At 48.7% G+C, this 26,057-nt stretch overlaps 1 protein-coding gene across 4 annotated transcripts in view; it reads right to left on the bottom strand.

The window, feature by feature from the left end:
* The window catches only part of KIRREL3 (kirre like nephrin family adhesion molecule 3), a 689,345-nt gene that overhangs the window by 14,162 nt on the left and 649,126 nt on the right, over positions 1 to 26,057 (bottom strand). For all 4 annotated transcript variants that reach the window (XM_065570446.1, XM_065570445.1, XM_005294677.5 and 1 more), the window contains 2 exons: positions 24,739 to 24,846; positions 14,909 to 15,018 (listed from right to left, as the gene is read on the bottom strand). In XM_065570446.1, the coding sequence (XP_065426518.1) occupies positions 14,909 to 15,018; positions 24,739 to 24,846 (218 nt within the window). The remainder of the gene's footprint in view (positions 1 to 14,908; positions 15,019 to 24,738; positions 24,847 to 26,057) is intronic.

Below are 26,057 nucleotides of genomic sequence, written 5' to 3' on the forward strand. Positions count from 1 at the left end.
CTGCACCAAGTGGATCTCCGTGCTGGGCAGAATATTATGGTGCCTCACAATGCCTCTCTTTCTGCACTGGGAGACGCTAGCCAGGCCAGTGGGACTCCACTGGGTCCAGGCTATAGTACTGAGGACTATGCCTTTAAGGGCTGAGTTCCCAGACAGAGTGTCTGGGCTGAGTGCGGTGAAGCTCGTCATGCACAGCTAGTTGGAAGCAGATACAGAATAAAGCAGATAATACTTAGCCATGCCTTGAGTGCGGGAGACTGGACTAGAAGACTTCTCGAGGTCCCTTCCAGTCCTACACTTCTATGATACTCACTCCCAAGCGTAGGCCGGGATTTGCAGTATTAGGCTTAACTGGAGGTTATTTACTCTATTTCCAGGCGTGCATTGTTCCAATGGGCTGACTCAACCAAGGACAGCGTAGGCTGTGGAGACAGAGCCCCCTTCCAAACCCTAATGATGACCCTTGCGAGTCGAGGGTGGAGGCACAGCTCTGGCTGCAGCGCTAGCCCTGGGAGGTGGGTAAATACCAGGCTTCAGCTTGCAGGGCTGGCAGGCTGGAACTCGCATGCAGGATGGACTCCTTTGTCTGTAGCTGTCTCATTCCTGCTGAGTCCCATGTGTGACCCGAGAGAGAGCTCACGGTCAAAGCAAGCCCAGCCCAGAGTAGATGGGTCCACAGGGCAGAGGGAACAAGGAGCTAGGATGTGCTTTATTTAATAGCTAATATTCTGTCCTTGGCCCTCTCCTTGGTGGCAGCAAGGGAGAGCTTTGACGGAGCGGCACTGCGGCGTGCTAATGCCCCAGCTGGACTCGCAGCCCTCTGTTGTTCCCATGACCAGCAGAAGGGCTTTCTCTGTGAGCCAGTGAGTGGGAGTTTTGCTCTGTTAGTTAAATACACACTTTCTGTGTGTTCCAGCTCTCTGCCAGTGTCTGGCCCTGGGTTCCTGGCCACCATACGGACTAAGACACCGATATGCTTTTGTCCTGTGGTCATGCTGTTGTCACACAGATGGCTGGTGATAAAGCTACCCACAGTGGCTGCCATGAACTTATTGCCTGGACTGCTGAATTCAAGGGCATATCTGGATCTTGGGAACACTAAGACAGTCCCTAGTTCTGCCTGGCAGCACTGTCTGCCAGCAGCTGTTGTCTGTCATTCTAGGGACTAGTCATGGCTGCTCAGGGAGCCATCCGGAGGACCCATCCCACGGCTTGCGCTCCCACGGCCAAGGCAACAGTTGCTGTTTGAGGCGGCTGTTGTCAATTTTCCCCTTCCAGCTCGGATGCCTCTGCTGTTGGTTGGATCTGTTTTTGCTAGAGAAATTTACAGCTCTTGGCCGAACCAAGCCTAGTGCTTCAGGGAGGACTTGGCCAGGTGCATTGTGGGAGAGGTTTTGGACTGGCTGCTGCTGGAAGCAGAATACCCCACGAAATGGCTGGTGCTCCTCTGAGAGGGAGGCAGGTGTGTCATTGTCACTAAGGCAACCACTGGGAGGAGCCAACGTAGGACCAAAGCAAGCCTGGGCATGTGCAGGGACGGGGGAGAAGGTGCAAAGAGCTATCCCCTCCCATTGGGTCCCTGTGCCAAAGCTACGTGGGTAGCATGGACACTGCTCCAGGGGTAGGGAGGGACAGGGGGCGAGTGGCGACGCTCTCTGGTTGAGTTAGCACCTGATGAGCGCCCACCTAAGGAAGTACGATGGAAGCCATTTGCAGAGCACCATCATTCACATGCTCCTACCAAAGCCAGACACCAGGCTACGTGTTTTCCATTTGTTAACTGTTTAAACACATCGCACGCAAACTACATTAAAAGAACATTTTTAAGGTTGCAAAGTCAAGCACTCAGAAGTTAGAAAATGCCAGAATTAAGGTGGCCTGGGTGACCTTTATTTGGACCTCTTTCATCTATGCATCTGTATAGGACACGACCTCATACTATTTCCCACAGTCCCACTCCTGGTATCCCCGTGGCTCCTTTTCACCCATAGGCTTCCAATCCCCCTCATTTCCCATGCCTGGTTCCTGTCCCAGTCTCTCCCCAGCCCAACTCTCCGGCTCCACCTCCAGTCCCATTCTTCCCTCTCCAGGCTCTTTATCTCAACCTGCTCCCCCCACCTCTTACCCCAGGTCCAGCTCTTGTCACCTCTGCATTCAAATCCGGCAGCTTTCTTAGCTCAGTTGGGAGGGGGGATCAATGAGCGCACAGGAGAAACAGGTTCCCCGGTCTCCGTTCTGGTGTCTGGATCCAGCCTGGAGCAGCCCAGAGCTACAATTGTATGGAAAGTCTTGCTCAGCATCAGGATGGAGCATTCTCAGTGCAAATGGAAACTCCAGCGATTATAACTCTGAAGCTCTAGCAAGTAGCTGTGGCGCATGTGCGAACTGCACTATTTCGAAAGCTTATAATTTGGGTGGGTTTTTACAGTGATGGCAAAAGGCCAATCCCGGCCACCCCCCGCCTGCCAAATTTCAAGTCCCTGCGCCAAAGCATGAGGGGAGTAGCACTGCCCAAAGGAAAGGGTGCCAGAATTTTTTAACATGGGCTAAACAACATATGGCTTGGGAAACGTCAGGCCAAATGGCCGAGTTATATGCCACTGAAAATAGCATCTTATAACGGGAAGTGTCAGCAACTTTAATAAGCACTCGTGCTGGGAGTGTTCACTGAAGGGGTTAAAGTTGCTCAGAAGGGGCCAATTAACTTTGTAGGCTGCACCTGGGGGCGAGCCAGGGCCTGATGAAGGTTAACTGATGATGAAGCCCAGCTAGGCAGGAACAGGCTGGGCTTGTATAAAGCCAGGAAGATGCGAGCAGAAGGGGGCTGCAGGGAGAGATTCTGTAGTTGGTGTCTAGGCACAGAGAGATGGGAAGAGGGAGCAAAAGCCCTGGAATCCTGTCTTTGATAGAAAGGGTTTGTCCAGAGGAGTTTCAGGGAAGAGAGCCTGTGGAGGAAGCCCAGGGAGAGATCAGCGAGGGTTGAGACTGTGCAGACTTTGGCTACCGATTATAGGGTCCCTGGGCTGGAACCCAGAGGGGGCATGGGCCTGGGTTCCCCTAGCAGCCACTGGGAAGTGGCTTGGGACTGTTGAAGGTGGCATCTGGACAGTTGGTCTAGCAAGGTGTCGATACCCTGGAAGGGCTGAAGTTCTGGAGAGTGAGAGAGGCTGCAACGTGAGTGATGGAAGGGGGCACTAAAGGGCAGGAGAGCTGATCCCACAACCCGGCCATACGGAGGCCCAACAGTGGTGAGTGAGACCCTGTATGTAATAGAGGCACAGAGCATGCTCATCTCAGGAACTTTTCAAGGGAGGCAGAGCTCCCATTCTAGTGGGGCTGCCCCAGGATGAATTCTTGCTGAGTCAGCTAGAATCCATCTGGGGGTCTTTGTCTGGAGGCAGGCAGCTCCTGAGACTATCAGCAGTGACTTGAAAGCCACCACCCTACTTCCTGTCTATTCATCTGACATATCATTACCATTGTATCAGTGCACCTCATAATACCTCTCTGGGGCAAGGCCATGCGATGCTGTGTAGAATCATAGAATATCAGGGTTGGAAGGACCTCTGGAGGTCATCTAGTCCAATCCCCGGACAGATTTTTGCCCCAGATCCCTAAATGGCCCCCTCAAGGGTTGAGCTCACAACCCTGGGTTTAGCAGGCCAATGCTCAAACCACTGAGCTATCCCTCCCCCCAAGATCAGGCACATAGCATGGGCTGGAACAGGAAGTTGAATCCAGGCTTCCATGGTAGTGCCTTAACCACTGGGCCTTCCTGCCTCTTTCCGGGCTAGCTATAGGCTGCCTGCCTGAGCCGTGTGCAATCTAATCCTTTGCATGCTGAAGGATTCACTCATTTAATGCTGCAAAGTGAAGCAGTTTTCATCTGGGGTGTTGAATTCAACCGACCGGATATTAAATTCTTTGGCTTCATTATTGAAGACAATATGTTTTTAAAAGAGTTCTCCCTGCAGATTGCCATGTCAGGTCCCTAGCCGATAGGAAGTGATGAATTCATCCAGATTGGCACATTCAAAGTTACACACCTGCCGAGACCTGAGATGTATTTTTTTTTCCTGGAATTTAATTATAATGTTTCCTGCTTGTAGTATAATTGGATGACACTTCTTGGCGGCTTTAAACTTGTGCAGGTCAAAACCTAACAGAGCGGCTGGATGTTGGTTAATAGATTCCAAGGGCTGCGGCTTTGTCTGGTTCCCTGATGAAGGCTCACTTTGGGACTGGCAGCGGTAAAAACAAACAAAAAAACCAAAAACCCCAGTGGAGATTTTCAAAGCCGGCTAGAGATTTATCTGGACAGTTGGGTGGATAACAAGGATATTCAAAGTTAGAGTGGTAAATAATAAAACCAAGCCTTAGACGGGATATAAAAACCCTATTTCCACGTTGAACCAGCCCCTAACTCTTAAGGTTTGGGGAGAAGGGGGTTTATCCCACATCTTCTTACTAGATGGATCATGGGGCTGATCCTGGCGTTTCTTATGTTGAATGCAGGAACACGAGAACAACATCCAGATGGGACATATTAAGTCCTGCAATAAGCTGATTTTTTTTTTAAGGTGAGCACTTTTCTTCCATCGTGGAACCAGGGAACAAAGTTCTTTCTATAAATAATTAAATATGCCTTTGGCCAGAGAGAGCGCGAGTGAGCCAGACTGGCACTATAGCCCAGGGGATAGGACTCTCACCTGGCATGTGGGCAGCCCAAGCTATTTAATTTATACAAGGTGGAATCTCTTCAACAGGGAGGCTAATCTCGGAATTCCCAAGCCCTGTGGTCAGGGTGCTGTCTTTAGAGATCACAAATGAGAGTTCAAATCCCTCCTCTAAATCTGGCAGAGAGGGGCTGTGAACCTGGGCCTCCCACAGCTTGGGTTAGTGCTCTGATCACTTGGCTAAAGGGGGCTTCTAACTCCTTATTTTTTTGGGAGAAAGAGTTAGGCCCCTAATACCAGGAAAAAGTCCATGGCTGAAAATCCCAAGTGGAGATAGGTGAGGGATATGGCCTAAGCCCCTCTGAGGCTACTGGCAGCTCCTCACTCAGTGTGCTGGCTTTTGTGGATCTCATTCTTAGGTGCTTAAGTCTCCCCGGGCATCGTACAGGGAGCCTGGGTGCCTGACTTGTGGCTGTGCACCTAACCCTAACTGGGTGCCATTCTGAGCCTACGTCATCTTGTGGATCTAGCTCTATGTATTAGTTTCCACAGAACCATAGGGTTAGAAGGGCCCGCCAGGCCATCTAGTCTAACTCCCTGTCAAGCTGCAGGATTTGTTGTGTCTAAACATCAAAGGCAGACGGCTATCCAGCCTCCTTTTGAAAACTTCCAGTGAAGGAGCTTCCATGACCTTCCTAGGCAGTCTGTTCCATTGGCAGACTGTTCTTTCAGTTAGGAAGTTTTTCCTGAGATTTAATCTAAATCTGCTCTGCTGTAGTTTGAACCCATTGCTGTTTGTCCTGCCCTCTGTGGCAAGAGAGAACAATTTTTCTCCATCTTTCGATGGCAGCCTTTCAAGTATCTGAAAACTGCTATCTAAGCTCCACTTTTCCAAATTAACCATACCCAGTTTCTTCAGCCTTTGCTCATATGGCTTGTATTCCATCCCTTTGTTCATCTTTGATGCTCACCTCTGGATCCTCTCCAGTTTCTCTACATCCTTTTTATACATTGGTGACCAAAATTGGACACGGTACTTCAGCTGAGGCCTAACCAGTGCCGAGTAGAGTGATACTATCACCTCCTGTGACTTGCATGCTATGCCTCTGTTAATGCAATCTAAAATTGGATTTGCTTTTTTTGCAACAGCATCGCATTGCTGACTCATGTTGAGGTTGTGATCCACAACTCCCAGATCCTTCTCAGCCAGTTAGCCCCCAAGCTGTATTTCTGCATTTGTTTTTTCTTCCCTAAGTGTAGCACCTTACATTTGTCTTTGCTGAATTTCATTTTGTTTTCTCTAGCCCAGTTCTCCCTTTGAATTTTAGCTCTATCTTCCAAGTATTGGCAACCCCCTCCTCCCAGCTTTGTGTCATCTGCAAATCTGATTAGGACCAGCAGCTTTCTTGGTAACAGAAGGGACAATCTTTAACAGGGCAGAATGGCCAGTATCCAAGGTGTGCCAAACATTGATGAGGTCCTTTGCAGGTCTGAGGCATCAAGTGAACAGGACTGGCTCTTGCCCTGTAAAGCAAAGCTGGTGAGGCTGAGTCACTTTGTCACGGAGAGGACACGTTCTCAGTGCCAGAGGTGGGAACAGAACTAAGGTCTCTTGCCTCTATGCACTAGATTATGCTGCTCCCTGTATTAGAGCTGGAAGAGATCTGCTAGGTAATTCAGTCTATCCCCCTAACCCAATGTATGACGACTGACTCCAGTACACAGTCCAGTGCTTTGTCCAGTCTGGATTTAAAATGTTGATGAGGCTGCACCTCTTCCCTTGCAAGACAATTCCATAGCCTGATACATTTCACCAGCTGGAAACGTTTCCCGATACTTCAGTGTCAATTTGCCCTTTCTGATTTCATCCCTTTCCCCCTAGTTCTACCTCTGTAGCCACCCTAACAAATCCCTCTGGTCTCAGTGGTCTGCCAGCCTCCCTGCTGTGATGTCCCAATGTACGTTGCCTCTTAAGTCCATGCTCCCCCATGCTGTGTGGCCCTTCTCTAAACACCCTCTGAGCATTCACACTTCTCAATGCTCTCTGGTCGTGGACATCATCTTCCCCATGAGCTCTCTCAGAGCAATGTACGGGGCGATCATCATCCCCCAAACTTATGACCCAAAGCCTCTAAAGTTCTGCCCAGAATTGCACTGACCTTTTCTCCTACCGTCTCTCACTGCAAACTCCTTTCTGCTGTCACCCCAAGGTCTTGCTTGTTCTTCCTGCTTCCAAAATCTCACCCTCTCATGGAGTCCCTAGAGCCCAAATTATCTCTCCCCACCTCAAGCTGAGTCTCATGGTATTTCCCACCCACATGCCTAACCTCTGTGTCCCTTTGAATTATCACTCTGCCTTCCCTGATGTTCACACCTCACAAGCTAATACCAGCTGTGAATTTCTTCAACATGCTGAGTACTCTCAATAGAGCTCATTAATGCAGATGTTAAATAAAACCACTCACTGCATCATCAACAACAGAGCGTCCCACTGGATGACATCTGCCCCCCTCCCCCCCAACTCGATATAGTGCTGTTTATCATTAGCCTTTTTACTGGCCTTCAATCCACATGCCAGCCAGCGTGCACGTCCAAACCTGTCTGAATTACTTCTATGAGACTTCATGAGATGCTGTGTCAAATGCATCACTGCAAGCGTAGCCCTCTGTCTGCTAAGTTGTAATTCTGTCAGCAAAGCAATCATGTTTGCCTGGTATGAGCTGCTCCTTATAGCGCCATGCTAAGGAGTTTGCCCTCTCTAAGTTTTCTCTTGCTATGGATTCCCTGACTGGCTAGCAATTGCCAGGATTATGCTTTTTCCTTTGCCTGAAAATTGGTATCATTTGTAATTCTCCAGCTGTCTGTGACCTCCACATCTCTCCCTTGGTGTTTCACAAACAATTACTCATGTGTCTATAAGTTCATTACCATCTTAGGCTATACATCATGCTGTCTGTCCGTCTGAGTTGCATCCGTGCATCTTGTCTAAGCCCTGTCTTTCCTGCATTGTTATATTATCCATTTTCCAGTATCCTCTACGATGTGCCAGGCCCCTGCAGGCAGAGAGCCCCCTTAAAGAAGACAGGCACCGTATGAAGGGTGGGGGAGAAGGACATATGAGCCAGAAAAACACTTTTAGTATCAGTAAGTTACACATGCCCAAGTGGTACAGGCATGGGATCAGTACATGCACTAAGAGGCTGATTACTTCTCCGTTACCCCACTTTTTCTTTCTTTCATTGTTCTTGTCAAAGACAGATTTATTTATTTTTAAGTTTGGAGTTCAGGACCTTATTGATTTTTAGAGGCATAACTGATTTCATCCATTGCCTCATTTACCAAAGTGCCTCCTCTAATATGCCTTTTACCTCGATAGACGTGTAAAAGCTATTTTAGTGCCCTTGCCGTGTTTGACTTGCTCCTACTGGTTTGGATGGGGGCACGGTCTCGCTTTTCCCTGCACAGCCTTATGGGCCGGATTTTCAAAGGAGCTCAGCACAGTGCGTGGATGCTGACTCAGCCCTTTTGACAATCTGGTCCTTAATTTGGTGTCTTAATGGGACCTGAGCTCTACTGAAGATTGGCATCCAGTTGCGGGTGCTGAACACCTGAAAAATCAGACCCCACGTGAGCCTTTTTCCACATCGGGGAGGTTCTTTTACCCTTAGGAGGGAATCACTGGCTTAAAATCTAAAACTGATCACGGCAACTCTGTCTAAGCATCTAAATAGAATGGAGGCTTATGGGAACCTTTCTGGGTGAGAAATCAGAGTTGGTGTCTCCTGTCCTACATTGTCTCAAGATTTTCCCTAGAGAGTTGTGTAGCTATAGAGACCTCTATGATTTTTTTTTTCATGATGGCCCCTCTCTCCCCTCTGCCACCCACAACCACCTCACGAGGTGTGAGCACAGTGGTTGGTTTCCCTCTTATTTCCCACTTCATTGCAGCTTGCATCCCTGCCAGTGGGAAGTCATGGCTGGTCCTTAGCAAGGATGAATCTGATCTGTCATTCCACTGACAAACTTGGAGTCTCTTGCTAGGAACCTCTTTAGCAGCTGGAGAGTGGCCATGAAATAGCCTGAGCATGGAGCTGCTGCCTGCTGTTGAAAAGCACAAGGGAATCCTGGGGGGTGAACCAGAGGCTCTAACTCTGCCGCAATAGGAGTGGAGCGAGTAAAGGAGGATAAGGAAACATTTGCTAACAGCAAGAGGCTGGGGAATAGTCTCCCCAAGGGACAAAGCATCAGAAAATGGCCTGCTATAAACAATGCTGGACAAACAGGGAGGAATATACAGCAGGGGAGAGACTGTACTTTGCACTGTCCAGAGGTGAAGGCTGTGGCCTTAACTCTGTATCTGCTCCCTCTGTCTGAGTCTTGGGGCTGTAGCATGGTCTAGTAACTGGACAGGGACTTGGGGAAACCTCGATTCAACGCCTGGCTCTCTGTGACCTGGAGTAAATCACCTCTTCTCTTTCCCCTCCTCCCGCCTCGTCTAGTTAGCTTGAGCTCTTTGGCGCAGGAACGGTCCCTTACAATGTACAGTGCCCAAGGCAATGTGATCCCGAGCTCAGCTGAGGCCTACTAGCAATAATAGCTACCGAAACAGTTAGCTCTGTGCAGCTGTGGGAGAGTCAGCAATCTTGTTATGCTTTATGCAGTCTTCGCTGATTTAACAGGCAGGATGTACCCAGCGAGGGTTTCAGAGCCCACAATGGATTTGAGACTCTGGTCATTTTTCTTAACTACCAATCTCCTAGCACTGTTATAGCATTTCCCATACACAGGCCTTAAAATGTTTTATAAAGGAGGGTCCATATCATATAGAGTTCTAGATTGTTAAGGCCAGAAGGGACTGTTAAATCCTGTAGCCTGGCCTCCCGTGTAGCATAGGCCATTACGTTTCACCTGGTTACTTCTTTATTAAGCCCAATAACTTGTCTTTGACTAAAGCATCACCCAGAAAGGCCCCAGTGTTGATTTGAAAACTTCAAGAGCTGGAGAAACTGTTCCAAATGGTTAATCACCCTCACGTAAAAGCTTGTGCCTTCTTTCTCATTTAAATTTGTCTGGCTTTAACTTCCAGCCATTAGTTCTTGTTTTACCTTTCTCCACTAGATTAAAGAACACTTTAGTACCTGGTATGTTCTCCTAATGAAGGAGCAGAAATCCTGTAATAAGAATGGCCATACTGGGTCAGACCAATGGGCCATCAACCCAGGATCCTGTCTTTCGACAGTGGCTGGTGCCAGATGCTTCAGAGGGAATGAACAGAACAGGGCAATTATTGAGATCCGTCCCCTATCTTCCAGTCCCAGCTCTGGCAGTCAGAGGTTTAGAGACACCCAGAACATGGGGTCCCATCCCTGACCATCTTGGCTAATAGCCATTGATGCATCTATCCTCCCTAAAAGTATCTAATTCTTTTTTTTTTTTTAATCCAGGTATAGTTTTGGCCTTCAACATTCCCTGGCAGTGAGTTCCACAGGTTGACTCTGCTGTGTGAAGACATAATCAAGTTGCCTCTGTCTTGCTGATAAACTCACAAATTGAGCTCTGTAACTCTCTCCTGTAAGGCATTTTTTTTCCATGTCTTAATTTTTGTGGCTCTATTCTGCACCCTCTCCAATTTTTCAACATCTTTTTTTAAAAACGTGGGACACCAGACCTGGTCATGGTATTCCCGCCTGGGTCTCATTAATGCCGTATAGAGAGGTAAAATCCCTGCCCTGTTTATATGCCCAAGGCCTGCATTAGCCCTTTTTGCCACAGCATTGCCCTGGGAGCTCATGTTCACTTGTGTGACCCCCTAAAACCTTTTTTCAGCATCACTTTTTCCAGGATATAGTCTCCCATTCCTTGATCCTAGCTGGGTGACCTTGTATTGGGCTGTATGAAAACTAGGATGACCAGATGTCCTAATTTTACAGGGACAGTCCAGATTTTTTTCTTATATAGGCTCCTATTACCCCCTGTCCCAATTTTTCACATTTGCTGTCTGGTCACTCACCCTAATGAAAACACATTTTGTAGGAATGGACCTAGCTTAGAAAGCAATCTCTGACTGTCCCCCTCATTCTTTACCACTCTGCAATTCTCTGTGTAATCCATAATCTTATAAGCAGTGACTTTATATTTATATTTACCTCCAGAAAGCAGATAAAAATGTTGAAAAGCATCGGGGACCAGTACCAATCTTTGTGCAATTCCACTAGAAACACCCTTTGTGATTCCCCAATAACAGCTACTTTTTTGACATCTAGTTCCTGATCCATTTAAAGTGGGCTTCACAGGGGTAACTGAATCATTCAGCGGGGATGTGCCTTTCCCCAGATCACATCAACAAAGCCCAGCACAGAACCCTGGCCTCCTGCCTCCCTGTCCCATGGTTGTGCCCTTAGAGGAAGCTGTTTCTCTTAGAATCATCCTCTTCGACTTCTAAAGTCCTTGGGGCAGTGCAGCTGTACCCTTTGCTGTTTGCATAGCTCCTGGCATTCCCAGGGCACTGCTAGAAATAAGTAAATACTGAATAATCTAATCAGAGATCAGACAGGAGAGCCCTGCAATCACATCTCACATTCCTATAGGCCCCCTTTAAGATCTGGGTCAGCTGCTCCACACCCGAATCTTCCAATGTAGCTTGTCTTTTCTATATTTGATCTTAGCTCGTCCCTCCTGTGCTTCTGTATGGGGGAAAGTGTGTTAGCACCTTGGAGAATTAAGGCCTAAACATAAAATTCCCCATTCAGTTAGCGGCCATTCTAGCAGAGTGTCAGAATAATGAGCAATAGCCGATCTCTGCACTCTTCCAGCTTTCAGACTGATTTTAAGGCTTCCTAGCCATATATATCTATGTACAGTCTAAAATCGATTCTGCCCATCCCACAAAACTCTGTTTCAATCTGGTGCTTCCACTGATAATTCAGAGAGCAGCCTTCTGTGCAGGGAGAGTGAATGCACAGTGACAAGCCCTGGCTGGGAATTTAAAGCGGTATGGGTGGTGGGGGAATATCCCACCTCACCAAACCACTGTGCAAACATCCAACAAACTGTCTGTTTGCATTTCCCTTTATCTTCTGCTCTAGTTGTGGGTCAGTTTTCTTTCCCTATTTGTTTTGCTTGTTAGTCATTTACAACATGACGCTAACAAGTGACCAAGCTGCTCTTGGACATGGAGAACAGCAGAGGCATGAAGGAGCTCATCCTACCCATGCAAGGTTGAGCCCAGGAAATTCATCCAGGAGGCTCCCCTGGGTTCTTCCATTGGCAGTGGGGTTTACCCATCCTGCAGGAGAAACCTTGGATCAGGCCCATGAATGCCCAGTGTCTCCTGTGACTGCAGCAGCTCAGGTTCACACTTGCCACCCCCTCATCCGATTCAGCTCCCTGCCTGTGGCTGCCTCTCTCCCAACTTTTTCACAGGGCGGGTGGGTTCCCCACTGTGGATGATGCAGCTGAAGAAAATGTAGCACAGACTCAAGCTAGGATAACTTCCCCAACAATCCCCATGGAGCATGATGTATGAATCCCTAGACTACTTCCTCAACCACATAGATCTCCAACTCTGGGCAAATGGAGTGGAGGTGGCTGCAGCCCCAAACCCTACCATCCCCCATTTCTGCACAAGCAGGGGAAGATCTGTGGATGGCGGTTTCCCCTCCACACACTGGCTATTGTCCCCCAGTTATAAAGACCTTTAATAGCAATAATTCTCCCTAATCAGGTGCCGATTGCTGTGCAGTCACCGTTGTGACGTGCAGTCTATATGGTTTTATAAAAACTTGATAATAAGTCAATATAATGTAACTGAGATTGTTTTAGAGAAAATACGGTAATAAGTGAATGTAAGTAACTGGGATATGCCTCATGCAAAAGGTCTCTTGTAAGGTATCATTACAAAGCTTATAATCTACTGAGTATGATCATCTGATTTGTATAAATGTACCACTCTTGTATCTAAAACTAGAAATATAAAATGTAACTCTGAGGGCCTATTGTAATTGTGTAAAGTGTGGACCATTAATGATGGTTTGGAATCTTGATGACTCCCAATGTCTGCAGATGGCTGTATTTACCTGTGAGTCTTCCTGTATATGTGTGTGCTGGCAAGTGAGTAATGAAGTCTTGCAGTGACATGTGATCATGTCACCTGAACTGGAATCCATCTTTAACCTGGTGCTTTTCCAGTGAGGGGGGGTGGAAACCCAGAGAGACAAAGAGTTCCCGCCTTATGCAAAAGATATATAAAGGGGGGGAAGAGAACAGAGCAGGGGAGAAGCCATCATGAAGAATCCCCTAGCTACCACCTGAGCTGCAACAAGAGCTGTACCAGGGGAAAGAATTGTGCCCAGGCCTGGAAGGTGTCCAGTCTGAGAAAAACTTACTGAAACATCTCTGAGGGTGAGATTATCTGTATTTAGTTTGATTAGGCATAGATTTGCGCATTTTATTTTATTTTGCTTGGTGACTTACTTTGTTCTGTCTGTTACTACTTTGAACCACTTAAATCCTACTGTCTGTATTTAATAAAATCACTTTCTATTTAGTAATTTACTCAGAGTATGTATTAATACCTGGGGGAGCAAACAACTGTGCATATCTCTCTATCAGTGTTATAGAGGGCGAACAATTTATGAGTTTGCCCTGCATAAGCTTTATGCAGGGTAGAACGGATTTATCTGGGTTTAGACCCCATTGGGAGTTGGGCATCTGAGTGCTAAAGACAAGCACTCTACTGTGAGCTGTTTTCAGGTAAACTTGCAGCTTTGGGACAGGAGATTCAGACCCTGGATCTGTGTCTGGAGCCAGACGGGAGTGTCTGGCTCAGCAAGACAGGGTGCTGGAGTCCTGAGCTGGCAGGGAAAACAGAAGCAGGGGTAGTCTTTGCACATCTGGTAGCAGCTCCCAAGGGGGTTTCTGTGATCCAACCCGTCACCGTGGCTTATGGAATCTTGATTTGAGGGGGTTGAACTAGCAGACCCAGCAAGTCCCTGGGACACAGACTGCACAGACCATGCTAGTGCAAGTTTATGCCATGCCATTCCAGTCACTACACTCCAGCCATGAGCCACGTGGGGGAGGAAAGGGAGAGTTGTGTCTCTGTAACCACCCCTACACTGGGCCTATGCTGAGACTGGCAAGTCTGCTGCAGACCCCTTTTTTCCCCTCAGCTAGACTAAGTTGCCCATTCCCACCAGCTCATTTCACAAAGCTTCCCAACAGCCTTCTGTGGGTAAGGACGTTCCATCACAAATGACTCTGGCTAGTTTTGAACCCACGACTTAGGGTACGTCTATACTGCAAAAAACACCTCCCGTGGCAGGGAGACTCAGAGCACAGATCTACCAGCTCAGGCTTGTGCTAGGCTGCTAAAAATAGCCATTCCTGCTTGGAGTGGAGCTCAGGCTCTGAAACCCAATGCTAGCTGGATTTTTGTTGCAGGTTAGACATACCCTTAGAGGTCAGAGCCCGCCCTCAGTCCACTGTATTAACCCCCATTGGTAACAGGCCAGGGTCTCCTGGAGGTCTTTATTGACCCAGAGGACCCAAATTCACATGTCCCCAGAAAGACAGCACCTCCAGCTGCCCAGGGCTGTCTAGCATCATGGTGGGGCATTGGCTCGCTACTGTCTGAGAGGAGTGCACCTCCACCCGACTCACCCATGCCACTTCATGCAGTTCTCCTAACTCTCCCAGGAACACTGATGCCTCAGCTAGTGCCACCTAAGAGGTGAGCGCCCGAGGCTCCTGCAGCTGCCGGTAATGACATGGACAAGTGGCATGCTGGGAGGGCAGGACACTACCAAAATTAACAACCTCTACCTGCAAATGACTACATGCAAATACGCTTCTTGTGCACATATAAATCTCCAAGGCTTCTTTTCAGCCTAGCACAGTTGTTCCCCACTAATTAGTTGATTATTATATATTGTTCAACCTACTGTGCCTCCATTTGCAGTTTGCAGCAATTTCCTTATTGAGGTGGCAAACTTTCCTTGCAATTAGCCCTGTGGGCTGCTGAGCTATGCTAATAAACCTCTCCCGGCTCTTCCTCTTCATTAGCAAAGTTGCACGCGAGGAGTTTTTATGGCAGTGAAACTTACAAGTCGTCGTGACAGGTGCGAGGTTTTGGCAGAGCAGCCATTGCCTTCGGCAGGCGTTAGTGCACCGACCTATACGTGCCTGCCCTCATTATTGTCAAAGGTTACACGGAGTGACACAGAAATCCTTACCAGGAGCTGCTTGATAGTCGGGTGTTCTTCCGTCTCTCTGCCTGAGGCAGGCTCCTTATGTACAATCTCTACGCGGATATCGTTCTTGGCTGAAACCACGCCTTTCAAATCTGAGCAAAGAGAGAGCGAAGATGTTACTTGCATGCTGTCATGACAGCCGAGCAAACTCCCTCCCGACATATGTGATTATCAATAACAACTGTCAACATAAATAGATCCTATAGGAAAGAAATTGACTCTCTCAGTGACATGTTCTTTGTTTGCCATTTGCAACTGGCAAACTGCAACCTGTTTTGCAAACATTAATTGAACGTTGCAACATTTGACAAGGTACTTAAATAATATGTAGAGGTTGATTAGTACACCACTGAAATGCAGCCCCCTCTGAGGTGGAGCATAGCAGTTATTTAACAGTGCAAAGCACAACTTCTTGATGACAGGAAGTGAGGAATTATAGTGTGTCCAGTTGAATATAATCCTTTAGATCAAGTATTGGAGGCCTGTAGCCTAGAATTAGAAGTTCAGTCTCTGTTCATGAGTGAGGCCGAGGGATTATCACGGTACCAACTTTGAAATGATGGAAGGTTCATAATGGTGATTCTAAAAGGGTTAGAGCATCTGGGAGCTAGGCAATCTATGTTGACCTGAAGGATCAAAATGTGACTTCTACAATACCAGCAAGAAGCAGAATGCAAATGGGCCACTGAAGCTTTCCAAAAAGAACGAGGAGTCCTTGTGGCACCTTAGAGACTAACAAATGTATTTGAGCATAAGCTTTGTGGGCTACAACCCACTTCACTTGTAGCCCAAGAAAGCTTATGCTCAAATACATTTGTTAGTCTCTAAGATGCCACAAGTACTCCTGTTCTTTCTGCGGATACAGACTAACATGGCTACCACTCTGAAACCTGAAGCTTTCCAGGTGTGATGCTGGAGGAATGTGGGCACGGAGATAAAGTAATCTCTAGGGGTTACAAAAGGACAAGCCTCAGTTTTTACTTTCTCTGGTAGCATATTTTCACCCAAACCTCTGACACCTATAACACTGGACTGGGAGTAGAACTGGGCAGGAGTTTTTCAATGGAAAATGCTGATGTGTCAAAATCACTACATGTTGCTGTGCAGAAATTTCTGGGCAAAGCCAGTGAAAGCGAAGAAGCAAGAGACTGCAAATGGCCAATAGCTGAATGGTTACACACCCCGCTCCCCCCATCCATCCACACCCCCCGATTTCAGAAGCTCTAATTATGTTCCAATGCAGAACAAAACCAAATTCCCAAACCACAGTGTTTTGCAAACCAGAATTCTTGTTTCCTAGCCGGCCCGAACTGAGAGTTAAAATAGACATTTTCATGCTACTTCTGGCACATCCTCCTTTCGCTTGGGTTGAGAAAAGCCTTCCCAATGTTCTTCAGGTCCTGGATGATACTAGAGCATGGAGAGGCCTTTGCAACAAGGGGCTAAGTAATGAACAAAGAGTTAGCCACTGTTTTGGGAACCCCAACTGAGGCACGTGCAATTGCCCTACAGCCCCACACGCATCAGTACAGCATTAGGAAGGGAAATGGGATTTAGAGGCAAGGTTGTTTCGGGAACAACTACTTCCTTTTGGTTTCTCAAAGGACGGCAGTAGCTCTTTGAAGAATCTGTTTTGAAAAATAAAACCAAAGCCCCAAACAGCAGGCCTTAAAGAGAAGAAAGCTGAGGCTGAGATGGCAAGCAGCGATGGACATGAATCTAAACAGCCCTAAACTTTGAAGTTTGGCTCCAGACTGAGAGCTGGATCTGCATAACAGACTGGCTCTTGTCTCTTCAATGGGTTGAACCAAACCCCTAGGTTCTACCACCACCTAACCTTTGACCCCCTTCAGATCTGCACCCAAACGTGCTCAGGCCTCCTCTAACAATGATACACTTAGAACCAACTAGATTTTGAAGGTGTTCCAAAGAGATCCATTTAGTTAAATGTCCTATGCCACTGAGCTGAGCAGCAGCTGAGACCCACTTGATGCAGGGCACTCAACAGTTCATAGAATTTTTTGGCCACTACTGAATTGGGCTGATTTGAACCTATTATAGCTGAAAGGCTCCTTAGCTTATCATCTCCTCCTCTGAGTCACTCCATCACTCTCATTCTATACTTTCCTGTAACCCTCGCCTGATAACGTATTCCTCTAAATCCAAATCTCACCCTCTACTCCCGCCTCAGGCTGGCACGCAGGTAAGCCCCTGAAAGCAGCAGCATGGAACGTTCCAAGCCTTGAGATGCTAGAAGAATGATTTCGCTCTGTTTTTTCTGTTGCGGTTTCTTGTAGCTTCCTTTTTGCTGTCCTAGAGTAAGAATAATGTTCCTCGGGCCGAGGCCACCGCATTTAATCACAAGGAAAAGCCAATTATTACCGTGTAGAGCCGTTTCTCAGGGGGTTACCCTTAAATAACTTGTGGACTGGTCTTGTCATAAAAGAAACAATAACAGAGGTGTATTAAACTAGTTTAAAAGAATCGCCCCCCCGGGTAACTCTCCGCTTCCTGTATCTGTAATTTGTTTGTGATGTGCTTTGCTGCTTCTGCGTAAAGCAGGGACAGGAATTGCCTGCCCTAATCCCCGCTGTACAGGCCAGAGCTGTGTCAGGCTTTTCCTGCTCTCTTGAGAAGAAATAGGGTCCGACTAGCAGATTTCAAGAGCACCGCAGCTCCGCGATGGAGAAACTCTGACTTTGTTACTGGGTCACCTAGCGCCTTCCGTGAGACGCAGCACAGGATTGTTTGCTGCAGCACACGCTGCTATTGTTTTAAATGATTCAACCAAGAATCCCTTCGTTAGCCTCCTGGAGAGACTAATCTACCATTTTCGTCCTGGTCTACACTAAAAAGTGAGGTTGGTGCAGCTACATCACTCGGGTCTGAAAAAGTCAATGGGAGAATTCTTCCGTCAACCTAGCTACTACCTCTTTGGGCGGTGAGGTATCTATGCCAACAGGAAATCCCCCCCCGCCCCTGTAGTGAGGGTCTACACCAGAGGTGGGCAAACTACGGCCTGTGGGCCACATCCGGCCCGCCGGACTGTCCTGCCCAGCCCTTGAGCTCCTGGCCGAAGAGGCTAGTCCCCGGCCCCTCCCCTGCTGTCTCCCCTCCCTCGCAGCCTCAGCTTGCCATGCCGCCAGCGTTCTGGGCGGCGGGGCTGTGAGCTCCTGCTGGGCAGCGCAGCGACGTGGCTGGCTCCGGCCGGGCAGTGCGGCTGCCAGTCCTGCTGATCTGAGTGGCATGGTAAGGGGGCAGGGAGTGGGGGGGGGGGTTGGATAAGGGGAAGGGGGTCCTGGGCAGCAGTCAGGGGACAGGGAGCGGTTGAATGGGGCGGAGGTTCTGGGGCTGTCAGGGGACAGGGAACAGGGTGGTTGGATAGGTGTGGGAGTCATGGAGGGCCTGTCAGGGGGTGGGGAGATGGATAGGGTTAGGGCAGTCAGGGGACAGGGAGCAGGGGGGGTTGGGTAGTGTCCCGGAGAGGGGCAGTTAGGGGACAAGGAGCAGGGGGGGTTGGATGGGTCGGAGAGTCTGAGGGGGGCAGTCAGGGGGCGGGAAGTGGGAGGGCGTGGATAGGGGGTGGGGGCCAGGCTGTTTGGGGAGGCACAGCCTTCCCTACCCAGCCCTCCATACAGTTTCAGAATCCTGATGTGGCCCTCAGGCCAAAAAGTTTGCCCAACCCTGGTCTACACCGAAGTGCTACAGAGGTGCCACTGTATCATTTCAACTGTAGACAAGCCCTTATTGTTAGGGAATTACTGCTGCTATTCAGCCCAAATCTGTCTGTCTAGCCAACGGTATCTTTGCTAATTTCATCCCATTATCCAAAATTATAACTAAGGCTCCGTGTTTGTCCTGGAGGTCACGGAAGTTACAGATTCAGTCCTCTAGAGGCAAATGCCCTCAACTGGACATCTGCAAAGTGCATGCAAGATTTGGTGAAATGACTATCACTCCCTTACAGAGCAGATCTGCTCTGTAAAAATGACATGTTAAGAAGAGGGAGATTCCATATTTAGTGTCTCTCATTGACTCCAGTTTAACTGTATCCAGCTTACATGATTAATTGTTGCCAGCCCTATAAACTACCTCTGGGATCTGAGAGTCAAGCTGGGTTGTTTTGTTTTATCACCAGTACTAAAAGTTCTACAGGCCAACTCCTTCCCTCAGCGACACCCATGAAACACTAGAGCCTTCAAATTAAGTCACCTGTGGGACCCCCATTGCCTGCAGGTGTAACTGATTGGAACTTGGTAAACCATTCTGTTGCTAATGCACAAAAAGAAACAGATTCCTAGTGACCTGTCCCAGAGCTGAGCTTGCTCTGCTGGGCTAACGGCAGCACAAAACAATAAAATGTACCTATGTCACTAAAGGCAGCAGCTCTGATGCTGAATACAAGCCGAGCAGCTCTGTTGAGTAGGAAGGTGCCATTTTTGCACACTAGAATCCCTTTGTTCCAATGCCCCTCCCCCAGAGAAGCTCTATTCTGGGGCTCCAAGCACAGTTTTAGGGGATATACGCTGGACCACCTTTGCCAGGGCTTAGCAGCCACTATCAGGGACAGGTTATCCAGTGCCCTGCACCCAGGAGCTCCCATCATGACACACTGGGCCGCATTTTCTGAAAACGTGCACCCAAGTCTTTTAAAAATCTGCCCATTTATAATGGGAGCTAGGGATCTTTTGAAAATCTGGTCCCGTACGTGCAGCTGTTTCACAGCCAATTCTGGCTCTAAACCACCCCTCTGTGCCATTTTGTCCATGAGGCAAGCCAGCCTAGTCAACCATCAGCCACGTCACTGCTACCCCAAGCATGGCCACGAAGCACAAAGGTTACACGCAGCCCTTCCTCTGGCATTCTGAGCGGTGCATTTCATTAGCACAACTGCCTCCCGCCAAGGCCGGCTCCAGCCACCAGCCGACCAAGCACGTGCTTGGGGCGGCACCTTGGGGGGTGGGGGGGAGAGGGCGGCGCGGCGCTCAAGTTTTTATTTATTTATTGGTTCGTTGGGGCAGCACTGGAGGGGTTTTTTATTGTTTCCGCGCGCAGCGCTCGGGGGGGCGGGGCTTTGGGCGGCACAGTGCTCGGGGGGGCTTGGCGCGGCGCTGGGGGGGCAGGGGCTGGCACGGCGCTTGGAGGGGGGGCGGGGACTTCGGGCAGCACGGCGCTTGGAGGGGGCGGGGCTTCGGGCGCCGTGGTGCTTGGCAGCACTGAGAGGGGTTCGGCTGCGCGGCGCTGGCGGGGGGGAAGGGGGCGGCGCTCTTCTTTTTTGCCTGAGGTGGCAAAAAAGTTAGAGCCGGCCCTGCTCCCACACACATTGTTTATCAAGTGCCAGCCCAACTAAGTGGCTGTGCAGCAGCGTCCCTGTGACAGCATCTGCTGCCTGAGCAGGCTTTAACCCCTCAAAGCTGTTTAAACAAACTGGAGAGAGCTCCCTTCTGTCTGAGTGGGGAACAGAACTGTTGGAGCAGGTTCCCAGATGGAAGGCAGGCTGTGTGGCAGATGGCTGCACAGGAACAAATGCCCTGCACTGAGCTTGGGCGTTTGATCTGTTTTCCTCATTTATTTATTGATTTTGGACCATGATCTGAACCTCTTTTGGCTTCGGCCCATTAAAACTGAAGTTATTGAAAGAAAATCTCGCTTTTTGGCTAACGTCAATTACATCTCTGATGTGCCTCCACCAGAGGACTCTCGCCTAGCTTTGTAGGGGGACAGGCTCTGTGATCTAACTGGCATGCACCAAGCTTAAAACCAAGGCGCACCGGAGTCCCAGTTAAGAGTATGGGAGGCCCAGGTTGGACGCCAATCCTGCCTAGATGTTTGCCTAGAGTTGAGCAAAGTATCTATTGACACATGGCCCCAATCACTGTATTACCTGCATGCCTCTAACATTAATGGCTTTATCCTCCACACCCCTGTGAGATGGAGAAGTATTATCACCCTCATTTTACAGATGGGGAAACTGAGGCACAGCCAGATGAAGTGATTTGCCCCAGGTCACACGGAGAGTTCATCCTAAAATGCATGTGTTAGCCTTGTATGTGAAGTTCTGAATTCCCACCATATAATGTAACTAGACCACGTTTAAGAAGACAGCCTAGCCTAGGTAAAGGTGATAAGAAGGGCTGTCCTAGACAAAGGACCATTTCCATATTAGCCATAAACAAAGCTAGCAAGCAAAACTAGTGGGGTTTGCTTTGAGCCTGAACTCAAGCGCCAGAAAATTAACATGGCTCCTGCACCCCAGAGAGGCCCAGGAGACTGAACTCCCAGGAGGCCTCCCTGTCTTTGAAAACAAAGGCAATTCTTTGCGAGTATGAGGGACAAAGAGATGCCAGCTTCATCTTCTTATGAAGATAAGGGAAACCAGCACCTCGTACTTCTGTGGACGGTCCTGAAGAGAGACAGCCATGCTGGACCAAAAGTAATTGGTGAGCGAAACCATCTTAAACCAAGTCTGTAGCTTCCTCCATTACGTTTTAGATGTGTTTTCACTTCTATTTGCTGGTAACCAGCTCTGCCGTTATTTATTGTACTTGGTATCACTTAACCTATGTCCTGTTGTGCATAAACTTTAATCTAAACTAACCCAGGATTGTGTTTGAAATGAAGGAATTGTTAAGTCCCGTTAACGTGGCAAACTGCTGGGTATGGTCTCTTCAAGGCGCAAGCAAACCTTATTATTTCTTGGCGTGATCCAGGAGGCGGGCTGGCCACTTCCACACAGGTGATTTTGGGTCAGTCAGAACTGGAGGTGTGTTGGGGTCATCCTGCCAGGTGTGATCAAAGCTGGTGGACTGCAGGGTGGGGCTGTTGTTTGGTAGGTAGGCAGCTGAGGTCCGAAGCACTGACCCACGGCTGAACAGCACAGACACAGGATTCAGCATGCTTGTCTGCTGGCTGGCTGTGACCAGAGCAGCGGAGCATTTAAGGCACTCAGGGTTACAGGCAGACAGTGACACAGCCCCTCACTGCTCTGGACTGCACCCCAAAAGGCGACAGCCATACATTTCATGTGTAGCTTGCTTCATGCTCACTCGGTTTTTTCATGCAACTCATGGGGCCATGATCTGCTCTTGGTTACAGCCATGCAACACCACTGAAATCCATGGAAGCTTTGTATGTTCAGAACTGGGTCATTTCTTGAGGTGCCTAGTCTGAAACACCCAAGTTTAAAATCACTCAAGCACAGCAGCAGTGCAACCCCGCCGCTGCCCCATTTTCCCATATCCTGCCAGGTACAGAGGTCAGAGCAACAGTTACCCTGCGTAGCCCAGATGTGCCATCAGTGACAACAGCTGTTATCCCCATTATACAGATGGGGCGCTGAGGCACAAAGAGACGAAGGCCCAGATCCTCAGAGGTGCCATTGAAACCAATGGGTGGAAGGTGCCTGAACACCTTTGAGGATGTGGGAAAAAGTGGAGATGTTCCTTTGCTGAAGGGCCTGAGGAATCTTTGAGAGCTAAGGCAGACCTACCACAGCACAGAGAGCCAGACAGCAGGCAAACTCTGAATTCTACTCCAAAGGTTTGAGAGAGCAGGCAGCAGCATGCCAGTTGCTATTCCAACTGTCGTAGCCTTTGAATAACTGACACGTTCAATCCCTGGCATTACTTCCCGCTCTAAGCCTTGGCGCCTCCATTGCATATCCGATCTATCATCATCGCATTAATGTTAGAGTGTATGTCCCGAAAAGAACCCAGCACCATCTGGTTCCATCAAATAAGAAGAGTATAATGAGCCCCCCTCCTTGGGATGATACAGTGCGTGTGTGGCTATCTAAAAGCGACGGGGAAAAGCATGGCTGATTATGTCTGACCATTGACATGGTAACAACAATTTGGCCCATTTTCTGTCAGGCTGCTTGAATCACACAGCGTCGCTGAACAATTCCAGCGAAACTGAACTGGCTCGTCTCCGGTCCATCAGAACTAGTTACCAAAATGCAAGATGAATGACTGCCCAAGATTTAATTTGCTAATATCTGCAAGAGCCGCTAATGGGGTTTCGGAGAGTTCAAAACCAGACGTCATTATTGCTCTTAATAGTGCACACGTTGCTGCTGTACGAGGCCAGCCGTTTGTTACCCAAGTCCAGGAGGAATCGGGGCTCTTTGATTTCTTTGCAAGCAATCAAAAAGGAAAACCAACTGCGTTTCGCTGGCAACTAAACAAAGAGCTTATGAACAACTTTGGCTGTTTCTATTGCAGAGTCCCTCTAGCTGGAAGCACTGTCAAGGATTGCTTGTTCTCTAACGCTGTTTTAGATGCTCAAAACAATCACGCGCCTTTCCCTGATGGTTTGATTCTTTTTCATGTAGCCAACAATCATGCTTTAATTTCTCTGTGTTTTTTTTAATGAGGCAACATGATCCTGAGCTGTTTACCCCTTCATTCCTTTACCTGCGCCTTTCATGTCATTTGAATGTAGAGTCCCACTGCAGCAAAGCACATAACACCCTAGGCCCTACATAAACACCAGAGACTGGAATTTCTTATTATGAACATGCATATTTTAGAATGATAAAGTGGACTAAAAAAATAAAATCTGGAACACACTTTGCACCCGCTCCTAGTTCAGAAGCCGAAACTACTTCAGTATTTGTATCCTGCCTGCATGACATAACTTTGCCATGAGGGAGTATCATCCAGTGGTTAGAGTAGGGTGCTGGGGCTCCTGGAATCCATTCCCAGCTGTGTCACTGATTCTTTGTAGGATGTTGAAAGGCACTCAGCTGCCCCGTGCCTCAGTTTCCCCCTCACTAAAGCAGAGGCGGTTTGTTGCTTAACACATGACAGCCAGAGTGATTCTATCATTTAAATCAGCACAACGGAGATCAGAATTTGGCCCATCTGGTTTTTAAAGTGCATTCAAACCCTCTCCTGGAAGGTGCCTTGGGAGCGCAAAGTAGTGTGGAACATTCTGTAGCCACATGTGATAGACAGATTGCCTCGGTGTCAGGCTGGTGAATTCAAGATGGAATTCCTCTGTGAATTACCCTGTTCGCTTCTTACATACCCATTCGCCCAGTGTCGTCCTCTCTTCTCCGCCTGCTAAGGCTCCCACAGCACAAGTGAGTATTGCAGTCTGCATTCCCTGCAGGGTAGACAAGCCTCAGGCCCCCAAGACTCCACCCGGCCAGTGGCCTGCAGACCCTCTGCTGGATGAAGCCACCATCAGTGTTGCTCTATGAACAGATTGGCCAGCCATCAGGCTGCTGATGCATTGTGGGTCAGGTTGCCACCACCTCTGCACGACATCTCCCCGAGACAAGAGTTTAGCACAGTCTGTTAGCTCAGGGGGCTGGTTCTCGGATAGGCGACTTGTTGCTGCTACAGACTCAACCCAGAGCTGAGGGACCCAAAGAGTTTGTTACCATTGATTGTTTGTTTGGCTTGGCTGATCTCAGACAAGTTCTTAGCAGGCAGGTGTCCCCATCAGTCTACAAATATACACCTGGCAGAGCCATGCATTTGCATTCTCCTTTCATCCTGAGATCAAGGGAGGGACAGCACCTGGGAACCTCCCGCTGCCGTCCCTCGTGCTCTCATAGAAACATAGAAGATTCGGGTTGGAAGGGACCTCAGGCGGTCAACTAGTCCAACCCCCTGCTCAAAGCAGAACCAATCCCCAGACAGATTTTTGCCCCAAATCCCTAAATGCCCACCTCATTTCCAGCAGGCCAATGCTCAAACCACTGAGCTATCCTTCCCCTGTATACACAGGTGAGCTCGGTTTCCAGGACTCTCAGTCTGACCCCAGCGATTGTGTTTAAAATGAAAGAAAGGGAAGGCACTTACTTCTCTGCGAGCGTGCGCAGCAGAAGGCTACGATGGTGGCCATCAGCACCAGGAATGCCACGCCGGCCCCCACAGCGACGCCTATGATCACCGCCATCGGCACCGACTCTGCAAGAGGAACGAGGGAGCCAGTGAAGTGTCTGAGTACCACCTTCCCCTGCCCCGCTGCCTAACCCCCCCCTGGCCGCCATAACCCCACTCCTGGCGAGTGTTGGGTCTGTGCACTGGCTTCTTAGCTCTCCTGCCCATCCCCACCCAATAACTATGCTGGTCTTGGACCGGGTGGATGACGCATAGTGCAAGACAAATGAGCTTGACTGTAACTTGACTGTCCTCGGGAGGACACAGCGTGTCGGAGAGAAGACATGTACAAGTATGACTCGCTTCGCTGGCCCCTGGATAGCTCCGTTGCTCTGCTCTAAACGGGGAAGGGGGTGGGATTCCAAAGAGTCCTCCGAAACGTAAGATCAACCACATTGGCTGAGCTGTGTTGGGAGGCTAAGACTGGAAGAGCAGGTGCTGCAACTCAAGATGAAGGTGCCTTGGCTGGGCTCTGGATTGGAACAGCGGAGCTGGTGGAGTGATGAGGGAGAGGGTGCTCCATGTTTGTGTATTTATGCCCATGATGAATTTGTTTTTTAGCTCCCCGCTGGGATTTTCAGCCTGCAAAGCTGATTTTTGGAAGCAGTGCCAGACCACATTTTGCAATAGAAAAAAAAAAATCACTTTTAGGGAAGTTTGTAAGTTGGTCCGCACAATCTTGTGATCCCCTGGCAAATCTCTAACGAGATCATCACCCAAGCACTTCTACTGAATAGCCCATGTTAATATTGCGATTATTCAACACAATTATATCTAGTTGTCGATATTTAACGCTGCCCAGGTCTGACCCAAACCTCACTGAAGGCAGAGGAAAGACTCCCACTGACATCAATGGCCTTTGGGTAAGGGCTCATCTAAATAGTGGGTATATGGTAGAGTCCATACCCTTGCAGTGAGATCCATTTCCTTGGGGGTTGCATCATGCCGCACCATCAAAGCTCCTTTCTAAATGATGACTGCTCCATCTCGTTCTGGGGACCCCACCTCATGGCAAAAGATGTTGTGCATGCTGCTAACTTAACTGGGAGTGTTCCATTTTAGACACTAGCTACCTATTACTGCCAAAGATCCCAGCAGAGGGCAAGCAGAGGGGACTAAGACAAGGAAGGCAGCTCGGGAATTATTGCAAGAAAGAAACAGCCAAGCTGGAATCAGATTTATGTCCCTTTCTTCTTGTTATTTTTTTAGAGATGGGACCAACCAAACTATGGCTTCAG

Source organism: Chrysemys picta, chromosome 16 (genome assembly GCF_011386835.1).
Source record: "Chrysemys picta bellii isolate R12L10 chromosome 16, ASM1138683v2, whole genome shotgun sequence".
NCBI lineage: Eukaryota > Metazoa > Chordata > Testudines > Emydidae > Chrysemys > Chrysemys picta.